The 21,257-nt window shown below is 41.1% G+C and overlaps 1 protein-coding gene across 4 annotated transcripts; it reads right to left on the reverse strand.

Moving 5' to 3' along the window:
• Positions 1-1,315: 1,315 nt before the first annotated feature.
• CENPJ (centromere protein J) lies at positions 1,316-21,026 on the reverse strand. 4 transcript variants are annotated; one of them, XM_050333738.1, is made up of 17 exons: positions 20,915-21,026; positions 18,902-19,408; positions 16,818-16,941; positions 15,732-16,028; positions 15,003-15,147; positions 12,623-12,728; positions 10,710-12,333; positions 7,847-7,979; positions 6,886-7,051; positions 5,623-5,862; positions 4,914-5,013; positions 3,667-3,761; positions 2,896-2,994; positions 2,641-2,781; positions 2,428-2,512; positions 2,215-2,335; positions 1,316-1,642 (listed from the first exon to the last, which is right to left on the reverse strand). In XM_050333738.1, the coding sequence occupies exons 2-17, from the start codon at positions 19,277-19,279 to the stop codon at positions 1,450-1,452; spliced, it is 4,047 nt and encodes a 1,348-aa protein (XP_050189695.1). In that variant the 5' UTR covers positions 19,280-19,408; positions 20,915-21,026; the 3' UTR covers positions 1,316-1,449. The 4 variants fall into 4 exon arrangements, with proteins under 4 accessions (XP_050189695.1, XP_050189693.1, XP_050189696.1 ...); XM_050333736.1 differs by having other exon boundaries at positions 3,664-3,761; XM_050333739.1 differs by having other exon boundaries at positions 1,478-1,642; positions 2,229-2,335; positions 3,664-3,761.
• Between the last annotated feature and the right edge of the window lie 231 nt (positions 21,027-21,257).

A 21,257-nucleotide genomic window follows, 5' to 3' on the forward strand; every position in this document is an offset into this window, starting at 1 on the left:
TACATTTCAGGTTTATCTGATGACAGACATCTTCAGCACCAGTCTAGGATAGGGAGCAAACAGTTGGGGTGGAGGGGTATTACTGTTGTTGTTCACTATGTTTGCATTGTTGCTCTTTTCTGCTTGTGTTGTTACACCTCCTTCACTTCAGAGTTTAGGGAATAAAGTTCGTTCAGCATGCATCTGGAAGCTTGTTTTCCTTCACTGCTACAGTGTGTAAGGTTTCTTGGGATGTCTCTATTGTACTAAATCCCCTACATGTAAACCTCAGCCCCTTTCAGTCTCCCCATGGAAGGTTTTGTTCTAGATCATGGAGGAATGAAGACTCCACAATCTCTCCAGGAAACCACTTGCAGTGCCCAGTCACCCTCACAGTAGAAAAGCCTCTTGCTGTTCAGAGGGAGCCTCCTGTGCTCATACACACATACCTTGCACACATCTCTTCCCTCAGGCTCCCATGAAAGCAAGGTACAAAGCTGACCTTAGCAGTGGTGCCCAGGTGTGCTGTGAGGGCAGCTTGCCCTGCTAGACAAGCAGTTCTCGCTGCTTCCCCTTGAGTACAAAATGGCATGGACACAGTAAGGACAGAGCCTGCTTTCATAGAGGAGAGAAGGGAGGGGGAGCAGAAGGGACAAGGCAGAGAAAGTAAATGCCTTCTACTGTGCAAGGGAATTAATATTTTTTTGGCATCCACAGAAATGGAATTGGAGCAGCCAGCCTGGCAGCAACCATTTGCTAGAGTAAGTACTGCAGAATTTTAAAAGACAAGTCAGCTTAAAAACACCTGTGAGGTGGAAGAAGTGGATGAGATGACCTTTGTTAATTTTCTGGTGTTTCTGAGTAGCTTGAGAATTAACTTGTCCCCCAGTCTCAACCTGCCCTAGCCTTATGAATATAGATGAACAGTTTATAGAACGGATTCTGTGGTCTGCCAATGCTGTTGCCTCCTACCTGAGAGATGAAGAAAAAAATGGTATTGCAAAGGAAAACAAATAGCCTACAGCTGACTGAAAAGGAGTGCTGCCATTCATTTACTCTTTTAAGTCAAGAAGTAAATAAATTTACACCCAGACTCTAAAATCTGGCCACCTGCTGTATTTTCACCACAGCAGGGGGTAAAACAGCATGACTTGGATTGAGAAATCTTCTCTTAGATGTCTAAAATAAGATAATCTACAGCTGTTAATTTCTACTGACAGCTGATTTAAAAAACACCCTTTAAACCACACATGCCAGAATACTGAATCAATAAACTGCTCCTTAAAAGGGGGAATGGGGAACAAAATAAGCAAAAGCTCTGATGTTGTAGCACCCACTTAAAAATAAATTTATTTTGTAAAAACTATAAACAGTATATACACAACAAGCGGAAAGGGGTTTCACTTCTTGTTTACAGAAATGTACATTATTTTTGCTGATGTCTTAACATTTCAGCAGTTTTGACGTTGCCTACAACTTAGTGTCCATGATAATATTCCCATCCTTGTCCTTCACTCTGACTCTCCCAGAGCCATACTTTGTTTCCTGCTGTCCATTCATGTACACAGTCTTGACAGAACCATCTGGGTATTCCCGTCTCTTGAACTGTGCTGTGTGTAGTTCTCTCTGGCCATTACTGAACTCTATAGTTTTGCTTCCATCTCTGCATTAAAGGAGGAAAACACAACCAATACTTTGTAAGGATTGTACGTGGGCTTAAGATTAATCTCAGAACAGCAACTCTGCAAGCCTAAATGAAGGAAGAATTTTAAAAAATACAGTATTTGTTGAAAAATCTGTTAAATATCATTGCAGCTGGTTCATACTCAAAAACCTGTTTCTGCAAAACTGACATGACTTTTTTATATTTGTGAGCCTCTACTGCACTTTCTCTGCACTAAATCCATTGCTGCAACAATCCAAGCAAAAGTTTAAAACTTGATGTTGGGAGCACTATCAGTTATCAGCTGTCGGTCAGACCCACTTTCCAGTCACGTTCTCCTGTGTTTTCTAGAATTATGTACAAATCAGAGAAGTCTCCCAGGTCAGGACCATACACTCAGGCATTCAGTCTTTACCTCCTCCAGGCTACCAAAAGAAAACCCCAAAACTCAAGCAGTTGTACATGTTCACAGTACAGTACATTCCAGTGTGAACTGGTAGATCTAGATCTGTCACCACAGCGTGCCCCCTGTCCCATCCCCAGACCAGGGGACCCAAGAAGGGAAGGCTTACGGCTGAACACGAACAATGGTACCATCGGGAAGGATACTTTCTTCTTGTCCATCCGTAAATAAGTTCTTAATAGTTTGATCAGGGAAGGTAATTTCCTTCTTGCCATCAGGGTAATGCTTCTCTGAAATGCATTTTGAGACAAGATGCTTATTACACAAATACATACATCTTATGGGCACTAATTCTGACAGTTGGGTTGGATGTTTTCTTTACCTATTTGTCCATTTGAAAACTGCAAGACCTCTAAGCCATCAGAGTAAGTAGTATGTGTAGTCTTAGCATCAGCATAATAATAAATCTGCAGAAAACAGTTCAGATTTAATGTAACTAGTGAGAAATGTTAAATGTGTGTACATGTATTTAATAAGTGCTTATAAATATTTAATAAATACTTATTGAAAAAACCTGAAGATGCAGGATACATACCACTGTTTGATCAGGCATAACCTGCTTCACATCCCCATTGAAGAAGGTTATAGTGACAGTCTTTCCATCAGAACCCACTTTTTTCCACGTTCCATTGGGAAAAAATACGAGGTGACAGCCATTTTTCAAAACTTGCTCAACCTAATGAAAACATTGCAGAGAGATCAGTATTGAGCTTATGACACTTTATGTTGTCATTCATCGTGCACAACAGCTGTCCTGCTGAATTTCAGAGTGCCAAAGTCTTTATTTTACCTTTCCATCGGGATAAGTGGTTTCTCTCTCTATCTCTCCACTGTCCACATATGCAGGACCAGATGGTAGTGACACATGAGCTTCATTAGGAGAGATGTCCTGAGATGACAAAAAAACCTCAAATCAAGCTTTGTATACGTTTTTTTTCCCCTAGGCTGACAGGTATTTTAGGAAACGAGAAAGACAAGTGTGGGAAGGCATAAACACAACTTGGAGTTTAAGCAACTAGTGTAATTCAAGTGGAAAAACAGACTCAGCAATAATTGGTTGTCCATGGTCAGCTGTAGTCTGGACTAAAGTGAAATTCAGTGGTGTGTTGTAGCATGTTGCTCAGTTTCCTTAAGACATCCACATTAAGGTATGAAATGAAGTTCCATAAAGCCTGAATGTTACCTACAGCAATTAATGTAAGAATTAATTCAACTATTTACAAGATCCTTGCACAGTTGCCCTACGTGGAGCATATGACCACCCATCTTTTTTAACTCTCTTAAAGGGTAAAACCTTTTGCAAAATTCAAAAGAGGAGGAGATTATTAGTTTCTTTTCTTTCCTGAGCCAAACAATAATGCATCTACTAGACACAGGTGAAACACTCTTTATTGACTAGCCATTTTCTGGTATGACAGTAAAAGTTGAAGAACATAACATAAGAAGGTGAGTCAACTGCCTTATCAGTCACCCTCCAGACACTCATTTAAGTACAAATAACGTTTTCTTCTAGACTTTTTCCTCCCCCTTAAAAATCAAATCAAGACCCAGGACTTACTACCATGAAAGTCTTAGAAGAATCTTCTAGTGCTGTCATTGTCTCAGAGTTGCTTCTGTCATTAGCAGGTCCTGATGCAGGTGTTCTAGAAAGTTTTCCTACTCAGATGTAATAGTTAAATTGGACACGGAAATTAAAGTATGGTTTGAGTGTTACAATTATATATGAGGTCAAGTTGTACAGGACACCTACATTTCTTAAGTGCAGTAGAAACTGAGAGCAGCATATTTATTAAAAGAATCAGCATGTGCCGATAAAAGAATCAGTCACTGCCATTGCTTCTTGTGTCAGCAAGAATCTACAACTGAAGAATCATTGCAATAGGCATAAACGCACTTTCTCTCCTATTTCATCTCTGTAGATTTACAAAGGGTTCCCTCCCTTCGTCCCAGGAATTTAGACAACATTATTAGTTATGCCTTGTAATGAATAAAGTAAGATTAATACAACCTTTTTAACAGGAACTGATCAGCATACTTCTCCCATGTCTCTCCTGTCACATTACCAAAATAAAACCACCTCCAATTCTGGAACATAACTCCTCTAACGTATAAAACACGATGGTTGTTTGAGTTGTCAGAGGTATCAAAAAATACCCTGCAGTTACTTTCCATATGTGATTATTCGTTAGGAAGGCAAACAGGCTTTGCTCCTAACTGTGAACAAGGAACATCTGCTACAGCATTGCCCAAACGATTATAGATTCCAACCACAGAAGATTCAGAAGAGACACAGCAGTTCCCATGCTCTCAACACAGGAGGGTGCTGAGGCACTGGAACAGGTTGCCCAGAGAAGCTGTGGATGCCCCATCCCTGGAAGAGTTCAAGGCCAGGTTGGACGGGGCCCTGAGCAACCTGGTCTAGTGGAAGGTGTCCCTGCCAGTGGCCGGACGGTGGAACTGGATGATGTTTGAGGTCCCTTCCAGCCCAAACTGTTCCACGATTCTGTGATCTAATCAACACCTGCAGCTTGGAGAACACAAACGATGAATGCCATTTTGGATTACAGAAAACAGCTGCTGCTATGCTCCAGACCACCAAAGAGGACCAGAAGCATTCTCACTCTGAGACTGGTCTAATCACAGCTTTCTCCAGAATCCCACCCTACAAGGTATTTATCCATATGCTCAAGCCCGTTACAATTATCACTGTTTACTTCTAAGGTGGTGATGCACTCCACAAAGCAAATATTCACATTAGTTTTACTTTAAAGACTTAGCAGAATTCTCTGATCAGAAAAAAATTTTTACCTTTTGCCTGTGAATAACTTTTGCCATTCATTTTGCTGCACTTCTGTGCTGGAAGAAGCAGAGATGCAGTTTGACTTTTGGGCCCTCTGTTTGGTAGGCACTAAAAGAAAGGGAGTAGCTGTGGTTTATGTGACTTATAACTGTTCATACAGCATCAACAAAATTTATTGACCATATGGCATGAAAGTTACTGGAAGCTTTTTTTACCAACTATGCATTTTTGAGACTTGGTCAGCAGAAAGGTTTGTGTGATGTAGCCCAAGCTGCACTTTGGAACTCTTCCTCCATCTGGTCCCTCACTACCAACAACTACAGAGAGTTAATTTGGTGCAAGCAATCCAGATTAACAGTTACAGTTTCAAAAATTAATATAACTGCTTTAGACAGTTGTGAACTCCCTGCTTTTTGTGGTTGATCCTTAAGGGGCAGAAGGTCACAGGTTAGACCCCACCAATGATTTTTCTCTTATAACTGCATCATTTTGAATTTTTAAGATGAGTTCCTCAACAAAAGGGATGTTGCACATTATGAACATTCACATCTGGAGAGAATAGTGACATTAACAAAATTCTCTCTCTGTCACCACTACTGTAGTCCCCACACTAGTAAATTAAACAGCTAAGTTGTAGCTATTGGAATCCAAGCATATGACCCAAAACCCATGAGTATTCACACACATATATGTAAACCACCAAGATTAATAACGTACAGATTCTGCTCTTTTTAGAGCCACCGCAGAGTTTTCTATTTTCCTCTTGCTTCCAGCAGCTTCTATTTTCTTCCAGGCTTCTAGACGGAACTTCTCCATAATTTTGACTTCTTCTTTCAGCTCCAAATTCTCATTTACTAAAGCTTCTATTTGATCTTTCAGGCGCCGATGGGTAGTTGACCATTTTGCCTCTTTTCGCTTTAAATCTTCCTGTAACTCTGCAATCTGTTGGTTTAAAGCCTTAGAAAAATGCACATTTATAAATTAAAGAGCTTTCATTTTTTAATATATTAAAATATTTTTTTAATTTATAATAGAAATACAAGCACACAAAAGAAGGCACACAAGTGGCAAGAAAGTAAGGTTAACTTAGTAGTGCAGAGGGTGAAAGATAGGAGTTTTCTTCCCTGGAAGAGATTTACTTTAGACTACTGACTTTTTAAGCTCAACTTCTATCACAGGAATTGTTTTTATTGCTCTCTTGGCATCCTTTACGCATCATAGATTGGCCAATACAAATACACTTGAGACAGAAACATGAAATCCTTAAGGCTACCCTTGGCAGGGCCCTTCAAAAGTCTTGGCACAGGTAAATCTGCACAGCCAGTTCAGTGTTTTGAAGGAAGGAAAATGTGTGGGGAAGGACAAGGGAAATCCCTGTGTGGTGTTTAATGTGACTTAATAATCCATACATCTAGTACATGATACATCCTAACAATGAAGGAACAAACAGATCTTGTTTCTTACATCTCTGATACCAGAGAATAAAAAATGTAACTCTGAAAATTGTAGATTACTACAGCAGACTGTACAACAGTTAGACAGAATAAAACTCCTGTGCAGTTCTAGTTTGCATTTTGATCCACTACCACAAAGAAAACTTACAACTTAATACTTTAACTTTGGTAATTTTGTTTCAAAGTAGAAGATCATTCTATCACAGTCATGAGCAGATTTAAGTATGGAAATGTGACAAAAAGATTTGCTTGTTAGGAGTTTTTGCCTTAAAACCATCAAACAACCTCGTGAAGACTGTAGTTTGCTTCCTCAATTAGAATGATTTAGATTGGAAAAAACCTTTAAGATCATGGAATCCAACTGTAAACCCAGCACTCCCAAGTCCACCCCTAATCCATGTCTGCTACTGGTCCCCACCTTGAAAGCACTTGTAAACTTTCAACTAAGTTAAAATATAGTTGTTGACTGCCTTTAATTAAATTTCCATGTTCCTGTGTGGACTAGAAGAATAATACATTCTTATACCTGAATTTCATCACGTTCCTTCTTATCTGGAATTGCTCTAGCTTCTGTGGCATATTTTTCAAAAACTTTACGCTCCTTTTGCAGTTTTTTCATTTCCTTTTTTTTATATTCTTCTATTTCAGCCAGTTCTTGGGCTTTCTGCTGCTCAAAGTCTGCAATTTCTTTCCTATAATTATGAAACAAAGTTGTTTTAGCCCAAATCTACTTCAAATCTGGGTTTTAAGAAATAAAATGAAGACTCAGTATTTTGTGGTTATTGATTCCAACCCAACATCCTATTACCCCCAGGAAGACTTACCTATAAATAGTATTACTTATTTAAGGAGTAAGAATTGTCACATAGTTAGTGTTTGAAGTCCAACAATTTATATTTTTATATCTTCTAGTCACAAAAGTTATCCTGAATTTAGAAAAGGTTTGGCTAAAATCTTCCATTCCCCTAAAAGTTTCTTTTCCCCAGGGAAAAGAATCTGCTAATAGCAGGAGATCACAAATCAAACGTCAGTCAAAGACACAATACTGTTTCCAAACAAAAGTGGCTGTGGTATGAACAGGTGTGGCACGTTTAAGTCATCAGAGGCAATTATTCTACTCCATATGTTGCTTATAAATGCCCCAATACAAATTAAAAGATTCTCAGTTTGTACAAACATCCGATCCAAAGCAAAAGCATCAATCATGTCAGTGTGAAGATCAGTTCTGCAAGAACAATTTAGGACTGTGTTATCCCACAGAGAACAAAAGTACACAAATTCTCCCAAAGTATAACTTTTAATGATATCATATTATCCTAGCAGGGGTTCTTAATACTATAATTTCTGTGTAAGTTTCTTGACCAATCTCCACTGTAAACTGATACACATGAATTATTTACCTGTGCTGTTGGTAACTAACTGGACACCATGACAGTCTGCAACATACATGTAAGTGAATGCACCAAGATGCTTCATTTAAAAATTACCTGATATTTGCCAAGGCCTGCTCTCTTTCTTCACGGAGTTTACTTAGAGTTGTGTTTTCAGCTCGGAATCTCTCTATTTCAGCTTCCAATTCAGTGAGTCTTTCTCTCAGTAGCTGGGATGGAACAGTGTTTCCTGTCAAAGCACAGCCAGACGCACGTTATCTAAGCAGCATCCATAAGACTGAAGAAAACAATTATCACATACTAGCTTCAAAATTGTAAAAAAAAAAAAAAAAATAGTATTTCAGGGACAGTAGTAATATTGTGAACTCTTCTACTACTCAAATAACACAGAAGTTAACATTTTAAAGCATTCTGTGCTATTTACTAAAGTACCTCAAATATTGAGGATCATCCCTGTAGTACTTTTAAGTATTGAATACAGTGGTCATCTTCATAGAACTAAATATATATTTGGAACTGGAATGTGAAGGGCTTTACGTCACACCAGAGAAATAAAATGAAGGCATAAGGGTATAATGAATGTGTATGGTAAACGTCTACGTACATGAACATACTATATATATGTACCAGGTACATGTATACCGTATGAAGGCATAGCAAATAGAAAAGTTTATGGTTGTAAGTTTTTTCAAGTTTTACTTACAACAAAGTCTGCTCACACTCAACACTGATGTGAAATCTCTTGCAGAAACTGATAATAGGGAAGTTTTTTGTGGGCTTTCTTGCCATCCCAGTTTGTTGTTCAGTCACTATTTAACAAGCACAGGGTTTTAATAGTCTGACTATGCAACAGAAGAGCCTAAATATTGATGTTGCAGTGTAGGTAGTTGCCTTGTTCATCCTTAAATACTCTGAAATTCTGTAAAAAAAACCCTACCCCTCTTCCTGCAAACATCTAGCAGGCACCTTTAAACAACCCTACACAATCCATTCTCAAAAAAACAGTAAGTAAAAGTAGTAGCTTTCATATGAATCATAGAATATCCTGAATTGGAAGGGACCTGCAAGGATCATTGAATCCAACTCCTGGCCCTCCACAGGACAATCCGAAAAATCACACCATGTGCCTGAGAGCACTGTCCAAACACTTCTTGAACCCTGTCAGGCTTGGTGCTGTGAGCCATTTCCATGCGGAGCCTGTTCCAGTGCCCCACAACCCTCTGGGTGAAGAACCTTTTCCCAGTATCCAACCTAAACCCCCCCGACACAACTTCAGGCCATTCCCTTGGGTTCTACCCGCCTGCCCCTCCTCTTCCCCTCATGAGGAAGTTGTAGACCGTGATGAGGTCTCCCCTCAGTCTCCTCTTCTCCAGGCTGAACACACCAAGTGACCTCAGCCGCTCCTCATACGGCTTCCCCTCAAGGCCCTTCACCACCTTCATTGCCCTCCTTTGGACAATCTTTAATAGCTTAATATCTTTCTTATATTGCAGTGCCCAAAACTGCACACAATACTCAAGGTGAGGCTGCCCCAGTGCAGAGCAGAGCAGGACAGTCCCCTCCCTTGACCAGCTGGTGATGCTTTGCCTGATGCCCTCAGGACATGGTTGGCCCTCCTGGCTGCCAGGGCACTGCTGACTCATATTCAGCTTGCCATCAACCAGGACCCCTGGGTCCCTTTCCATGGCACTGCTTTCCAGCATCTCACTCCCCAGTCTGTACAAACATCCAGGGTTGCCCCATCCCAGATGCAGAATCCAGCACTTTTCCTTGTTAAACTTTATATGGTTGGTGATTGCCCAGTCCTCTAATTTGTCGAGGTCTCTCCTCAGTCCCTCCCTGTCTTCGAGGGAATCAGCAGTTCCTGCCAATTTAGTATTTAGTATCATTAGCAAATCTACTCAGTGTACCTTCAAGTCCTATGTCCAAGTAATTTATGAAGATGTTGAAGAGCACAGGGCCTAAGATGGAGCCCTGCAGAACCCCACTGGTGAGAGGTCTCCAGTCTGATGTTACCCCACCCACTATGACCCTCTGTGCTCAACCCCTGAGCCAATTGCTCACCCACCACAAGATGTGTTTATCCAGCTGTGCTGGACATTTTGTCCAGAAGGATACTGGGAGAGATGCTATCAAAAGCTTTTCTGAAGTCCGAAAAGATTACATCAACTGGCTTATCATAAAAACCTAAACAAAATCCTAAACATTCACTGGAGCAGAGTTTGAAACCAAGATCACAGCCTTACAGACAAAAGATTTAAATAGGAGGTTGTGCCTTCATTCTTTCACTGAACAACTCCACTTCTTATGATAGCAGAAACACAACAGCTTCAACAGGAAGTTTTAGAGGCAGTCCTCCACAGACTGTAACCACATAAATGAAATCAATCTGACAAAGCAGAAAAATGAATCCACATTTTCCATATTCCACATGAATTCTCTAGATACTAGATTACTCTTTGATAATATGGACAGGACTGCCACTTCCTTGTATTTTATAAGAGGAACAAGCTAACCTAGCAGTGCATAGCATTAACCTACTGTAGTGTAAATGCACAGTGTAGTGGAAAGGGAAGTACCAATTCATTTTTGGCTTGCCTTTCATACTTTCCTTGACTCAGAAACGGCGATCAAGCAGCTCCAGATCAAGTTACTTCAATGAGCTGATTCGACAAAAAACTAGCCTCCAGAGAGGAAAAAACCAAAAACCAAATAATAAAATAAAATAAACCCAAAATGTTTTCACCAATTATAGTCATTCTGCAATCAGCATAATTGTCAGACCTGACATCAGACATGCAACCAGAGGAGATGTAAGGGGAGAATAGGGCCATTCCCTGCAGCAGAAGTCTGTACTTACACCCTTTGGTGTAACGTCAGGTTGCAGCTTAAGCGCTAGAAGGAAAGAGTTGTAATATATGTCCTCTTCAACATTTCCTACCAGTTGCTGTTCTCTCACCTCCTGGATCCTGTTCCACATTCGATTTGGTTTCACGTTCCAAGCGACAGCCTGCCTTCTGTTTTGGTTTCAGTGAAGGAAACAGTTTCATCATCAGGTTTGATACAGGAGGTCCATTTGAATCACTGTCTACTGCAGACTCTTTGGACATTTCATCTGCTTTCTTTGAGGCAACTTTTCTCTTTATTGCTTTATCTGGGACAGGTGAATCATTCTTTCTGGGAAAGTCCATCTGTGAAGGTATTTTAGTATATTTTTCAGGTAAATCACTGCTAACATAATTTTCATCAAGATCACTCCATGTTCTTTCATCATCAAATTCAAAGTTACCCCTCCTTATACAGGACACACTTCTGTGATCATCTGTAGCTCTTCTAATCTTTTGCTTTGAGAGTGTACTGCAATCTTTGTCTGACAAGCCAAGGTCAGCATCTCCATTTATGCTTTCTTTGCTGATGTCTGTAACAGAACTTTCGCAATCAAAAAATTCTGGATCACTTTCTCTGTGGCTCACAAAGGATGTCTTAGCATCCTGGTTGTCATGCTTCAGTGTGGTCTCAAACCTACTCTCAGAATCTGTACTAGTATCACTGTTGCCCTCGCCCTTATCTTCATTTACAATCCAGTGATTACTTTTTAAAGCAGGAGCTGTTTTCACAGAAGAAGCAGAGAATATTACATTGTCTGTTTTATTCAATGGATCCTTCATTCTAAAATCTGCTCCTGAATTAGAGACTGAGTGCATAACTAGGCTATTATGTATATTTTCCTGTGCCATGCAGTCTGCCCTTTCATTTTTCTCAGTTGTGAGTTCGACAGCCAGCGCCTTTACTTGCTGCTGTTTTGCCTTTATAGGGGTAGAAGACATTCTACGGCCTTTCAAAGTTTGCAGATCTCGATCCAAGACCCTTTGCACAAATGAGGAATTACTTGAGAAAGATAATTCATCTGCGGCTTGTTCTAGAAACAAAAACTCATCTAATTCCAGAGTCTCTTTTTCTTTTTCTTTTTCCCAGTTCTCCAGCTTATTCTGAAATGAAATTTCAAAAGACAGTTCTGAATCTTTTACAGGGTGACCTACAACAGGCTTAGAATTAGAAAAGGCACTGGCCAGCTCTTGAGACAACTGAGACTTTTCTGTGCCAGGCAATTTGGTTTTGATTTTGCCACTGTTAGACTTAGCAAATTCTACTCTGTTCTCTTTATTTTCTGTTTTGTTATTAATTTCTGATGGGTAATAATCTCTCATTTGTCCATCATAATTTTTTCCTGATTGCATTTTTGTTTCTAATGGCAAGATATTTTCTCCATTGTAATTCCTGAGTACCACCGTCTTCTGAATAGGGCAATGTTTTGCTTTATTGAGGTGGTTGTATTTTTTACATGGTGCAAATGGATTTTCAGAAACCAGTTCTTTGCCAGGAGGCATGGTTTTCTTCTGTGTTTGTGATCTGTCCACTTTGATAACATTTCTGTCATCTGAAGCCCTTTGTTGAAGTTTTGAGGTGTTTTCTCCAAGTTTTGTCATTTTAGATTTGGCATTAGTGAATCTTGTTAAGCCTTCTCCTCTTTTCAGGAAGGGTCTTTTGGTCACTGGTTTTTGAACAGCTGATCCATTTGCCTCCTAAAAATGAGTAAAGAAAAGTAAACCACAAAATGTTAAAAAGCTCCTCACACACTATGAAGATTTCATCAAATAAACCCCACATGAGAGTAGGAATTTAGATGGTACATTTCTACTGGATTTCTAATGACTTAAACAAGTGGAATATTTGACACTTACTGTTTTATTTTTAGGAATGCAACGTGTTAGCTTTCAATACCAGCATGTACCCTGTACATTTTTAAAGCACCTATCACATCATGACACCAAACAAAGAAGAATAAAGTTTTAATAAATATTAATAAAAAACCTGCAACTTCTGGTTTTGCTCCAGACGCTGCTCTTCTAGTTGTATCTGTTCTTCCAAGAATTCTTCAAAAGTCTGTTTCTTCTCACGTATCGCAGCTTTAATAGGTCTAATGTAATTAAAAAAAACACAACCCACTATAAAATAAGCCTATAACAACTCTTATAATTCCTTATAAAACAAATATGTATAACATCACTGCTATTCAAAGACCTAATGTGTAATTGTATAAAAGATGACAAATCATGAGCTATTTCAGTCCTTAGGTTAATCTGAGAAAAGCATTTTAACACTACGTATTTATCTTTTGAGGAATAGTTTATCAAACTCCTGTGACAGTTAATACACATATATAAAATATACTGTATGCATATTTTGGTTGTCTTTCACTGCTTTTCCTAATGACCCTTTCTTTTGGCCAAATCACCCAACTTTCACTCGTAGTTTAGTCACACTGCCAAGCTCTACTGTCTCACCTTCCCACTCAGGAATGCTACTGAGATCATGTTCGATATCTCCCCCTTTGATACTCCTTCTCCTTCACAGCAGTACTGGGTCTGGCTGGGATGCAGTGAGCTGTTTTCATAGCAGCCCATATGATGCCGTGTTTTGGGGTTGTCACTACTACATATTGATAACATATGAGCTTTAAAACAATGCCAACTACTACTGTTATTCTACAAAGTCCATATACAAATCTTTTACCATACTGTAGCGCATTGACCTGGGTGGATGCCAGGCACCCAACAAAGCCACTCTGTCACTCCCCTCTGCAACTGGACAGGGGAGAGAAAATACAACGAAGGGTTCATGAGTTGAGATAAGGTTCAGGGGAGATCACTCATCAAATACTGTCACGGGCAAAACAGACTCAAAGTGGGGATATTAATTAAATTTATTACCAACAGAATCAGAACAGGATAATGAGAAAATAAATCTTAAAAACACCTTCCTTGCCCCCTCCCTCCTTCCCAGGTTCTACCTCCTTCCCTCCAGCGACACAGGGAGATGGGGAATGGGAGTTATGGTCAGTTCATCACAGATTGTTTCTGCTATGGCTCAGAGAGAGAAACCCTTCCCCTGCTCCCTGTGGGGTCCCTCCCACAGGAGACAGTCCTTCACAAACTTCTCCAGTGTGAGTCCCACGAGCACTTCTTCATAAACTGCTGCCACATGGGTCACTTTTCCACAGGGTGCCGTCCTTCAGGCATAGCCTGCTCCAGCCTGGGTCCCCTAGAGGGTCACAAGTCCTACCAGGAAACCTGCTCTAGCACAGATTCCTCTCTCTACAGGTCAGCAGGTCCCTGACAGGACCCTGCTCCAGCACGGGCCTCCGACAGGGTCACACCCTCCTCTGGGCATCCAGCTGCTCCAGCATGGGTCTCCTCCACAGGCTGCAGGTGGATCTCTGCACCCCTGTGAACCTCCATGGGCAGCAGGGGCACAGCTACCTCACCACGGTCTGCACCATGGGCTGCAGGAGAACCTCAGCTCTGGTGCCTGGAGCACCTCCTGCCCCTCCTTCTCCATTGACCCTAACATTTATATTGTTGTTCACATGTTCTCCACTCTTCTCTGGCCACAATTTCATCTGCGCAGTAACTTTTTATTTCTTCTTAAATATGTTATCACAGAGGCGTCACTGTCATCCTTGATGGGCACAGCCTTGGCCAGTGGCAGGTCCATCCTGGAGCCAGCTGGCATTGGCTCTACCAGACATGGGAGAAGCTTCCAGTAGGTTCTCATAGAAGCCACTTCTGTAGCCGCCCTGCTACCAAAACCTGGCCACATACATGAGAAGGTTTCTGCCACAAGCACTGTCATTAGTTCTTAGCCATATACAGACACTTCACAGAATCACAAAATGGTTTGGGTTGGAAGGGACCTTAAAGATCATCCAGGCCCTATCCCCCTGCCACAGGCAGGGACACTTTTCACTACACCAGGTTGCTTAGGGCCCCATCCAACCTGGCCTTGAACACTCCAAACAATCTTGACTCCTGACTAAAAGATCACAGCCTTGCAGTCCTCCTTCACATTACCACATTCAGTATCTAACAGTGGATAGAACATTGTAATAAACTGGGAACAATAATTATAACTGCTTATATACTGAGCTATACTAAAACATGCTTCTAAGCTGGCATTACCCCAGGTTGCACATACACCTCTTCATCCAATACACAACATCACACCTTTTACATCACAAGCAATTTCAAGCAAGAGTCTTTCTTATTACAGGTCACCACAGTACCCAGAAAAATTGAATCCTCAGCTGAGAAAGCTACACAAATTGAGAGTATCAGAGTCTTCTAATCAGGACTCAGAATTCAATGAAACTCGTGTTATTTGGTAAGAACTGCGTAATCATGGTCTGAATTACCTTTCCTCTGTGTTAGTCCACAAATGTTCACCTCCACTGGAGTTTTCAGAGAGACCTGCACTTCCCACACATGAAGAATCAATGTGATTATCTTCACTCTCCATTAATAGTTCCATCTTTTTTTCTGGACACCACATGTTTTTTCCTATGAAAGCGAGAGAATTTTCTTTTTGTCTCAACAAACAAATCAGTTTTCAGCACATACTTTAAGCAGTACTCAAGTCAGATGAAAACCAGAAGGGAGCTTTATGGCAACGTCATCTTAATTCCTACACAAAATAGTCCTAAGATTTCCTCAAATTAATTCTTATTTGAATTTGCAGTTTCTTTTTATGGGAACATTCTGTTATGCATTAAAAAAATTCCACAGACTTTAAATAATCCATTCTGATTGGTTATCTTCTTTGCTATTGTTAATGTATAGCTTAAAAAAATTAACAAATTTTGATGTCTGCTGTACTGAAGAGCTCTCTTATCAAGCTTCTGTTTCCCACATATGTACACATAAATTGAGAAGAACTTGATTTTTGCCTCATACTGCTTTTAACAAAGCTCCCATGAACAACAACGGAACACTCTGAGGTCTGTAAGCTGTCAGTAAACCAACCAACAAATCAAGTAAACCAACAAAAATCAGAAAATCTTCAAAATAAGCAGTATAAAATTATGCTCAGTAACTATAAAGGGAAAATAACCCACCACCAATTTATCTTTCCATAAATGACTAACCAGTAATGTATTTGTCTTCCTTATTGTTCAAACGATTTGGCCTTTCCACAGGCACGCATAGACCTTGCTTTTCACAGGCAGACACTTCTGAAAGACTGTTCTTCAAAGACGAGTTGCATTCTTTGTTGTTTGACTTTTGTAAAGAATCACTGTCTTGTGTATGCGGAGAAACAACTGGAGCATCAGTCCTGTCTTCAAAGATATTCTGACATCCAGATGATGGCAACTGGTGCAAAGTTGTTAAGCCTGCTGAATGCCCGGGTCTTAGCTTTTGACTTTCAGCTGTTAGAGTATAGCCTTGAAGTTAGAAGGAAAAAAATGGCTGTGACATTGCATTTGTATTACAACACTATTGTTCCACAGGAGAAAAGAAATGGCACTGAGGAGCAAGATTGATCACCCAGCCTCCATTCTTACATTACTGATCAAGAATAAGTGATTAGGCAATCTTGATTTTGTTCTCCAAAGATAAGCCCTAAATTAATTGTCTCCAAAAATTATTTAAATCAGGTTGGACTGATACTGCCAAGAGAAAAAAATACTGCTGCTCAACTCTAAAAGCTTTTTCCAGCCAAGAACTGTCCCCGCTCTGAGCACACAGAAAACAAGACTGGAAAACTGATACAGGCTACAAGTGTTTCTTTTTAAACACAGATCAGCTTTCTAGTCTAGTTCAGTTCATCACCTGAACACAATGTGTGTGAACACAAACACTGGGGGACCACTTCATTTGGCTACGCTGCAAGTTTAAAGCAATCAAAAGTACTGTGAGAAATGGCTAATCAGAAAGGAAAGTAACTTGTTTGACACTTTATAATTAATATGAGTACTTCAAAACAAGGACTCCCATCATAGTGCATACTGATCAAGTTACAATTGCAGTTGGCATTTTATAAAAACAGGACGGTATTCCTTCCACGGCAGCACTCAATTTTCAGGCACTGAAGTAACACAGCACTTATCTTTGACTAATCAAGTAGTTTAAGATGAAGAACACAGAATACACTTAGAGATTTTAACTGGAAAATTAGATTAAATTTTTCAGTGTATTCGAAGTACATCATGTGCTTTTTTTTCTCAACTTACCCAGAGCTGCTGTCTGGCCAGATACCATGCTAAGTAGCTTCTGCTGCTCTTCCATTAGCCATTGAAGTTGTTCCATCTGTTGTTTCTTGAGCTGTTCCTGTTTCTGTCGTTGCAATTCCTTCAGCTTTTCAAACAAAAAAATAAATGTATTAGAGGCTAAGTTTATTTAGAATGTGCCACAGGATTAGCAGCATCAACACAGTAGATATTTATTGTTTTAAAGATGCTCCATTAGGCCAGTGTAACATAGAGAAAATTAAGAATTTTTCTATCTGAGAATACACATGCTATTTCCAGTTTACCCAATTAACAGTGCCACTAGTCTTTAACTGACCAATCTGCAAAAAATAGAAATCAGAACATTCATTTCTACTGCATGGGAAAAACATTTCAATCCTGCTCTTTCAATGTTAACTTCTACTATGCTATGTTTTTATTAAAGTATTAAATACTTCATAATAATTAAAGCTTTAGAAAAAGTGGATTTTTTTTCTCTCTCCAAGGTCTCAGCTACAGTGAACAATACTGATGCAAAGGAACAAGAGAGGGGAAAGAGCACTGAGCAACATTAAGACTCATGAAGCTACTTGAAAAAAAAGAATTAAAATGTTGACTAAATTCAGTAATCCAGTTTCCATTTTCTTGTGCAGCAAGAGTCCTTGGCCCTGCCTCAATACCAACTTCGAGGGTCATATGAAGGCAGGGCATTCTGTACCCTACCAAACCACAGCAATGGATGGTGGGCCTCTGTGTCATCTTTGTATCTCCCACACATACATATGTGCTAGTTCCAGCTCCTCCAAAGGAAAGGCCTGATGAATTCCTTCCACAGATCAACAACTGGACCACAACTGTCATTCAACAGGTAAGAAAAAATTCCCTTGAATTTCCCTTGTAGTCCCAGTATAAACAGAAGGCACTATGCAAGTAGAAGTTGTGAGCTAGTGATCAACATCCAAAGATCACCTGAGTCTCATCTCCAACCCCTTCACTTAATAAATTAATCATACTTCTACCTGTTCTGATAATTATATCCTCAGAAAACCAAACTGAAAAGATCTAATGCTGTGACTAGTATCAGATTATTTTTTTTGTTATAGATTGTCAGTGACTTTCTAAGAGAGGAGATTTAATAATTGCACTTAAGATACCAATTAACCAGCTAACATTTGTCCTTTAGCCACTGACTGATACTGGTGACAATATATAGAAAGTGAATAAATATTTTCCTATCATGTAAAATACAGGACAAAACTTCTATAGCACCAGGAAAGTTGTGGAATTCTACTCTAGAGACACACACCCTTGCTCTCTCTCTCCAGTCGAGTGAACAGACACAGAGATTAGTGCTGATGCAGCTGCTGGCAGAGTGGACAAGGAAGTGAGAGAGTTCTTAATCCTTAACAGTAAGATCTATTAAACTGCTGCTGAACACTTTCAGCTAATAGCATTTGCATCTAGTAATTGGGAAGAGCTATGAGCCAACTTACAGACACTTACAGTGGATTAACTGACATTCTTGCCTTAGATAAAAAAGGTAAGTAACATCACAGCATCATAATTCCAGATCTTTTTGTCCTGATGTCTTGGATACTGTAGCACATTCAACACTAACATCTCTCTTCATTTAAACAGAACCAGGTATATCAGTGCTCACACCTACTTCGAGAACTAACAAAAGATGTTGCTATAGATACAAGAACATACAATTTCACCACGTTGTGAATACCTGTGGTGAAATACTGCCACGGTAATGACCCCATTTCCACAGCTTCAAGTGAAGAAACAGTGGGACACAGTAAAACTGTGTGCACCTTTCCAAGTAAAATGATTTTGAGAACCATTTAGCTTTAAACTGGAACCTGTGCTACCTGGAAACAATTGCTGTTAGATTCTCAGTAACTGCACATCACCAGGAGGACACCAACTTCTATGTCCATGTAACAGTAACTTAGGACTCGCTCTTTAAGCTTGATGTGGTCTATACATTGCAAGAAGTTTGCTTACTTCCAGATATGACAAATCATCTGCAGGAAAAAACTACATTTTAATGGATGCACGTCAAGGAATTCTAGGACTTTTACCTGCTCAAGCCTTTGTAGGAGTGGGTCGCTGTAACTGGATTTTTTCTGACCATCCACTTCACCACAGACAAAGTCTGGTTTAGAGCTTTCCACATGACGTGCTGCTGCTGGAAAAGATGTTCCAGTGGTGTATTGCTGAAGTGCATGAGAGCTGCCAGACTCTTCACACAGGGAGTCATCGCTTACGGAACAGCTGTCTGAAAGATGCAACACTTCGGCAGGTAAAGCTGTGATATTTCCAGGTCCAGGTAACAAATTTTCTTTCTTGTAGTTCAAACCAGTAAAACCAGGATCTAATAAGACTCCAGCACGGGAACTATTGAACGTCCAATGTGCAATGAAGTTTTGTTCACCACTCGGACTTTCAACAGTTGGCATCTTGTAAATGGTACTCCACTTTCTTTGCTGATCAGCATTAACATAACAATATGACGTTACGCAGGGTTAGGACAGAATAACTTTCAAAGTTCCAGGTACTTGGTATGGACGGTTATCTACTTTTAGCATCTGAAAATGAAGCAGATAAACAAAATAAGAAATCTACAACAACAGATTCCCAGTAAGTTACCCTCTTATAACCAATCTGGTGTATTTATAAAAATACGTCACAATCAATAGAAAGAATATGGACAAGAAGTAACAAAGACTTTCTGCGCAGAAAATCAACACAATCCAAATCTTAATCGTCTTATTTATTTGAGTGCAGTTAATATCATTTCAAATATTACAACGCTGTGTATAATATTCTCTTCAGTAGAAAAGAGAGGGATTCAGAATTTCTTTTAAACACTTGCAAAAGAAGACAGGTGATGAGCTGAAAGATTTCACCCACAGGACCTTCATATTAATACAAAGTTTCAAATATGTCCATCTAAATACAAACTTTTACTACACATATTTCAATTCAGCTCTATCATTTTTGGGTATTTTTTCATGGAAACTCTCAATCATGCTGTCTGTTAGTTTCTTTATCCCAAAAACCTTCCTGTTTGTTTTTTTTAAAATCCATCCAAAAGAAAGTTTGAAGACTGCAACACATCCTAAAAGTGCCATAAATCATGAATGAATTCAGGTACTCAGGAGACTCAAAGTGATTTCCTCACTTAAGAAGAAAAAGAAACAGAACTGCTGATGATGACGGTGTGGCAGCAGGAGCCGGGCCACTCAGCCCTGCTATCTCAAACTAGTCCCAAGGGAAATAACTCTTTGCCTGTGCATATGGTGTGCCAGGGGGAACACAGAGAAAAGAAGGGGACAGGGGACAAAAGACAGTCAACCACAGCAGCCCTGGCTCAACAGTCCTGTTGATCAAGAACTTTATAAAGCTTCCTCCTTCCCAAGGGATCAGTTCATGTCAGCTCTCACTTAATTTTCCCACTGTAAAAAGGGTTATGCTTCCAAGCAGAGTTTGAAAGCACGACTGGGAGAAACAGCGCAATTCCCTTACTGAGATGTTTTCCGACTGCCTTCTGTTTTGAGACGCTATGGGAAGTTTCTCAGTGAGGTGCAGATTCCTGCAGAGGCAAATTCAAGCCCTCAAGGTCCACGGTCTGTTTTACCCGCCACCCTTCGGACACCCTCTGGAGGCCGCCTGCCAATCTAAACCATCCCTGGAAGTCCACGGCAGCAGCACCTTCCGGAGGTGCCAACCGGAGGAACCGGCAGGGATCGGGCCGAGCCGCACCGGGAAGGGCAGGAGGGACAAAGGAATTCCCGCAGAGGTCGACGGTGGAGAGGCGAGCACAGCCACGTTCCTCAGCCGAGCGGAGGGGTCGGGCTCGGCACCCTCCTCTCCTCACGGACACGGATACCGCCCTCACACGGGACGCCCTAAGTGCTCCAGCAGTGCCCGCTGCTCCCCCGGCCCCGAAGCACCCGCACCGCGACAGCTCCGACCCGCAGCCCCTCGCAGGTAGCGGGGCGGCAGCCCCAGCCCCAGTCCCAGCCCCGCTCCTCACGGCGGTGCCGCGGCCGCGCCGTCCGGGCCGCCAGCCCTCTCCTTCGATTACAAACCTGCCGCCATCGCACAGCCTCCCGGCGCCACAGGCGGGCACCGCCCCGGCGCGCGGCGCGGTGGGAGCTGTAGTTCGAGCGCTGCAGATCTGCCGGGTGGCCGGGCCGAGAAGGCAGGAGATTGGGACTACAGCTCCCGAGAGACCCCGCGGCGAAGAGGCCGTTAAAAGGCATCAGCAGCGAAAGCTCTGTCCGGCTTCTGCCCGGGGCTATCGGGGCGGGAAGCGGCCGCGGGATTCGCTCCGGAGCTGGGAGTGCTCCTGGCTCGCGAAGGCGCTCCACAGGTCCGAGTGGCTCCCGGACCCTCCCCGATGACGGCCCTCTGCGGGGCGGAGCGGAGCGG

Source organism: Myiozetetes cayanensis, unplaced genomic scaffold (assembly GCF_022539395.1).
Source record: "Myiozetetes cayanensis isolate MyiCay16 unplaced genomic scaffold, myiCay2020 scf5-8, whole genome shotgun sequence".
Lineage (NCBI taxonomy): Eukaryota > Metazoa > Chordata > Aves > Passeriformes > Tyrannidae > Myiozetetes > Myiozetetes cayanensis.